Below are 4,950 nucleotides of genomic sequence, written 5' to 3'. Positions count from 1 at the left end.
ACACACCCACACACACACACACACACACACTCACACTCACACTCACACTCACACACACACACTCACTACAGTGCGTCTCTCTGGCTCTCATATCTCCGCTGCACACATGGGTTGATCATTCACCCGGGCCTTCAGCCGAAGCAGCTGCATAACCAGACGTTTCTGAGACACGCGCAGAAAATGATGCACTTCAACAGCACTTTATCAGCAAAACTTCATCAACTCTACATTTAACCCTGACTCCAAACAGACGGGTGAGTTGTTTTTTCAGACAACCTGAAATGCAGTTTTTGCCTGCATCTGTTATGACATCATGTTTACACTCTTTTCGTTTGTTTTATTTTTATTTGATCAGAAACTATAGAATACAAACTGCTTGTCAGTGTATACACTAATCTACTTCCAACTACTATATTATACAAGCTTTTATTAATTAATTATTTGGTAACACTTGTCCTTGTTACACGTTACATGTACTTACTATTATAATAACAATAAATGATGCATAATTACATGCAAGTAATCCTAACCCTAACCATACAGTAACTGCATGTAGTTAATTAATATTACTCAGTAATTCATGTATAATTACACTGCAGCAAGGACACCTTAAAATAAAGTGTAACCATTTATTTAAGATTCATAATGAACTCGTCCAATGGTGTTTATTAAGATGAATAAAAACATAAGGATAATAATTATCATGATACCGTGATCCTCCACTGTGTCTAGCAAACAAACAGCACATTTTAGTCGAACCTCACACAGCAGACATAACCTTTGGGAACAAAGTGTTTATTCGTAGTCCTAATTTGCAGGAGAACTGCAAAGCTGTATTTACCGTGTACACTTGTTCAAACGTCCTTCATGGGTCTGTTTTGTCACAAAAACCTGAAGATCCAGTTTGTGAGCGGCCGAGCAGCATAAGAGCTCAGGACACTTCAGATCCTCACAGATCTGACTCGCAGCTGCTGAGGAACACAGGATGGCTCATTATAATCCAGTAAGAACTTTCATTCTTCACGGTTACATTGTAGAATAGCCAGGCTTTGCTGGGATGTATATGTTGAATATATTTCACTGTCCTCTTCAGTCCTTATCGTCTCCATCAGACGAGGTCAATCTGGGTGTGTCGGTCAATCCTCAGTAAGATCACACTTTTATTTGTCATTTGTCATTTGTCAGAAGAATCCTGTAAACCTTTTTCATATGGAACACGATGGATTTATGTTCATAGATAGTGATTGTGGTGCAGTGACTATTACTGTATATATTATAATAACTAGGGCTAGGCTGTTCATTTGTACTGTCTTGTGTGCTTCAGTGCCAAACCCACTGACTTTGACTTTCTGGCTGTGATTGGTAAAGGAACATTTGGGAAGGTGAGGCGCGTCTGATGCCACTCTCTGATTAACTGTGTCCCGTATGACTTCACCAATCATTAACGCTGCGAAGGTTATCTTGATGAAAGAAATGTTTGGGGTTGTTTTAAAAGCATAAGTGATCTACACGAGAAAAAAAATACAGAAATGCTGTTTTATCCAAAACAATATGTGAGATATCATGTCGATTGCAGGTGCTCTTAGCAAAACTGAAAGCTGATGGAAACTTCTATGCCGTGAAAGTTTTGCAAAAGAAAGTTATATTGAAGAAAAAAGAGGTTGGTGTTCATTTATCTATTTTACGTGCAACCAGCTTGTTTTTCCATACAGTGTTTCATATGAAAGATCCAAACACCTCATTGCTCTGATAATGATAGAATCTAATCTAACTCTGTCCTTTGTACCATGCCAAGCCTGCTGGTCAAAAGACAGGCTCTTGATTTGCTACAGTAGTAACTAATATTCACCGCATGTTTTGACGTTGGAATGTAATTGCTGAACACGATCCCAGTGTGTAATACACAAGCAGTGTGCAAACTGCTTGCAGAGTTTCATTGTTTTAGCACTGAAAAGCTCCTCTTGAAACTGTAGCATTGTCGCTTGTCTTATGCCCTGTCCTGGATGGTGCCGGCTCATATCTGTATTCTCTTGTTCACCTCCGTCAATGCTGCGTTTGTGTGCAACAGCAAAAGAATATAACGGCAGAGAGGAACGTGCTGCTCAAGAGTCTGAAACACCCTTTTCTGGTCGGGCTGCACTACTCCTTTCAGACCTCGGAGAAGCTGTATTTTGTCCTGGATTACGTCAACGGTGGAGAGGTATGGCAAGAAAGCATCACTGATGAATACAACAGGCATTTTCAGAAAAAGTCCAATTGTTTCAAAAACCATTGCAACCGAGAAACTGCGTTCAGCTGCATACAAATGTGACAGATTATTAGAAAACACACAACAAAAATGCAGTATGCACTATGCAGTAGTTCTGTCTGTCTGTCTGTTGCTGCGTGGCCAATCAAAATGCAGGCAGATGAGCATGGGTTGAAGTGGACTAATGATTGGAGACACCAGAGAGAAGTCACAGTAAGAAAAAAACATGCATTTATAGATAGCGATATAGTCATGCTGACTTAAAAAATGAGAGTATATATATTTATTTATTATGCATTTATATATTTACATTGCATTGATGAAAAGTGACAGTAAATACATTTGTAATGTTATAAAATATTTGCATTTCAAATAAATGCTTTTCTTTTGCACTTTTGAGTTATTAAAGAATCCTTTAAGGAAATCAGCATATTAGAATGATTTCTGAAGGATCATGTGACACTGAGTAATGATGCTGAAAATTCAGCTTAACGTTACATAAATAAATTACATTTAAAAAATGCATTTCTTTTAAATTGTAATAGTATTTCACAACATTGCTGTTTTACTGTATTTTTGAGCAAATAAATGCAGCCTTGGTGAGCAGAAGAGGCTACTTTAAAAACAATAAAAATTCTTACAGATCCCAAACTTTTATATACTTATCAAGTACATAAGACTTCATAATAATATATAACTCAGACTGAAGCACTGTTTCACATGATTGACTACATCTGATTAATACAAAAGTGTTTTTGGTTAGGAATTACAAACAGCCACCATTCGGGGTTAAAGACAGACAGGATTGTGACGAGGGACAGCACTATTAATAACCATACTTCTGCTTATACATTTATGTTGAAATGTCCTTATGTTTACAGACATAAACTCAGTTTAAGTACTATATCAGCTCACACAAGTTAAACCATTTTAAACAGATTTCTGTTTTACATTTGACATGCTGGAAAGAAGCAGCACAATCAATCGAATGTGTTAAAAACAGGTCTGCGTGCTCCTTTTCCTTCCCCCTGCAGTTATTTTATCACCTGCAGAGAGAGCGGTGTTTCTCAGAGGCACGAGCTCGCTTCTACACGGCGGAGGTGGCCAGTGCCATCGGATACCTTCACTCTCTCAATATAGTTTACAGGTCAGTAACAATGCTTTCCTGTCATATCTCAGCTGGCCTGAACTCACTTCCATGTCTTCATGTTCCCATCTAGAGATCTCAAGCCAGAAAACATTCTATTAGACCACCAGGTAAAACAGCTCTTTAGGACTAGTGCATGCAATAGTACTAATAAATGCATACGTTTGTTTCTGATCTCTTTCAGGGTCATGTGGTGTTAACAGATTTTGGCTTGTGTAAAGAAGGCATAGAACCAGAAGGAACCACCTCAACCTTCTGCGGCACTCCAGAAGTACGAATCTTGAGTCGAGTCAAATTTACTTTTTACAATACACATTGTTTCAAAGCAGCTTTACAGAAAATCATAATGTTAATGTTTATAATATTCTTATATCTTCGTCGCTTATAGTTGCATTTAGCAGATTAAAGGTGGATGATAATATAGTTCATATTTTGCGACAACACAAGCAATCCAGCACTTTTATGAACATTTATGCATTTGGCAGAATCTTTGATCATAAGTGACTTTGCATTCAAGATGCACATTTGATCAGTTTTTGCTATCTATGGGAATTGAACCTATGACTTTGGCATTCTAGTGCTATGCTCTATTGTTTGAACTACAGGAAAATATATGTGAATGAAGAAGAACATGCTTACAGTATACATCTAACTTCATATAAAAGTCTGGGCAATAATATAGTTACATTTTGCAACAAAAACAAAATTTAAAAAGTTGAGATTTTTAATATAGTATATCTCTTCACGTTATTGTAATGTATGCAGATAAAGCTGGATGTAATGTATATCAGACTTTATAGAGAGCTGTGCAATAATACAGTTATAGTCTTTATTGCGCTATGGACCTAATGCGTCAGAGAAACAAGTGCGCAGCCATTTTTAGGATTTTGTCTTTGAACTTCCGTTTTTAAGGTAGCTCTATAGCAAGGGTGTCAAACTCAATTCCTGGAGGGCTGAAGCCCTGCAGAGTTTAGATTCAACCCTAATTAAACACACCTGATCCAACTAATCAAGTCCTTCAGGCTTATTTGAAAACTACATGGTATGTGTGTTGGAGCAGGGTTGGAACTAAACTCTGCAGGGCTCCGGCCCTCCAGGAACTGAGTTTGACACCCCTGCTCTATAGCATCGCTTTTGAAGAGTAATTAGTTGATGAAGTTGTTTTAGAGTTAACCACTGTTATCAAGAACATCGTAATTTTTAAAGCGGATGTCATAACAAATGTCAGAAGACCGGGAAGATTTTAATACGAGCGGTTCATTCATAAATTCGTAAGATCTTACCATCATGCTGTGGAAATGCACTCCGGAAGACGGAACACAAAAAGGGGCGGAGCGACATAAGGTCTATACTAGTGTACTGTGTGTATGTGGATAAAGCTGGACATACTTTTATATTCAACTTTATATAAAGAGCTGGACAATAATATAGCTACATTTTTGTGACGATATAAACAATTACGCAGCTATAAATAAATAAATGAATAAATAAATAAATATAGCACATATATATATATATATACCGTATGTATATATATATATATATATATATATAT

The 4,950-nt window shown here is 37.2% G+C and overlaps 1 protein-coding gene across 2 annotated transcripts in view; it reads left to right on the top strand.

The window, feature by feature from the left end:
• Positions 1-167: 167 nt before the first annotated feature.
• Positions 168-4,950, top strand: part of LOC107675170 (serine/threonine-protein kinase Sgk1-like) — a 10,859-nt gene continuing 6,076 nt past the window's right edge. Inside the window, exons 1-9 of one of the 2 annotated variants that reach the window (XM_016469425.1) lie at positions 168-254; positions 819-1,003; positions 1,094-1,146; positions 1,325-1,382; positions 1,577-1,660; positions 2,069-2,200; positions 3,283-3,395; positions 3,469-3,505; positions 3,580-3,666. In XM_016469425.1, coding sequence (XP_016324911.1) covers positions 986-1,003; positions 1,094-1,146; positions 1,325-1,382; positions 1,577-1,660; positions 2,069-2,200; positions 3,283-3,395; positions 3,469-3,505; positions 3,580-3,666 — 582 coding nt within the window. In that variant the 5' untranslated portion in view covers positions 168-254; positions 819-985. Of the gene's footprint in view, positions 255-784; positions 1,004-1,093; positions 1,147-1,324; positions 1,383-1,576; positions 1,661-2,068; positions 2,201-3,282; positions 3,396-3,468; positions 3,506-3,579; positions 3,667-4,950 lie in introns of those variants that run through there. The other variant, XM_016469426.1, reaches the window with a different exon arrangement.

Source organism: Sinocyclocheilus anshuiensis, unplaced genomic scaffold (assembly GCF_001515605.1).
Source record: "Sinocyclocheilus anshuiensis isolate Anshui unplaced genomic scaffold, SAMN03320099.WGS_v1.1 scaffold1556, whole genome shotgun sequence".
Taxonomy (NCBI): Eukaryota; Metazoa; Chordata; class Actinopteri; order Cypriniformes; family Cyprinidae; genus Sinocyclocheilus; species Sinocyclocheilus anshuiensis.
The sequence above is the reverse complement of the archived record's forward strand: the minus strand, read 5'-3'. Positions and strand labels throughout refer to the sequence as shown.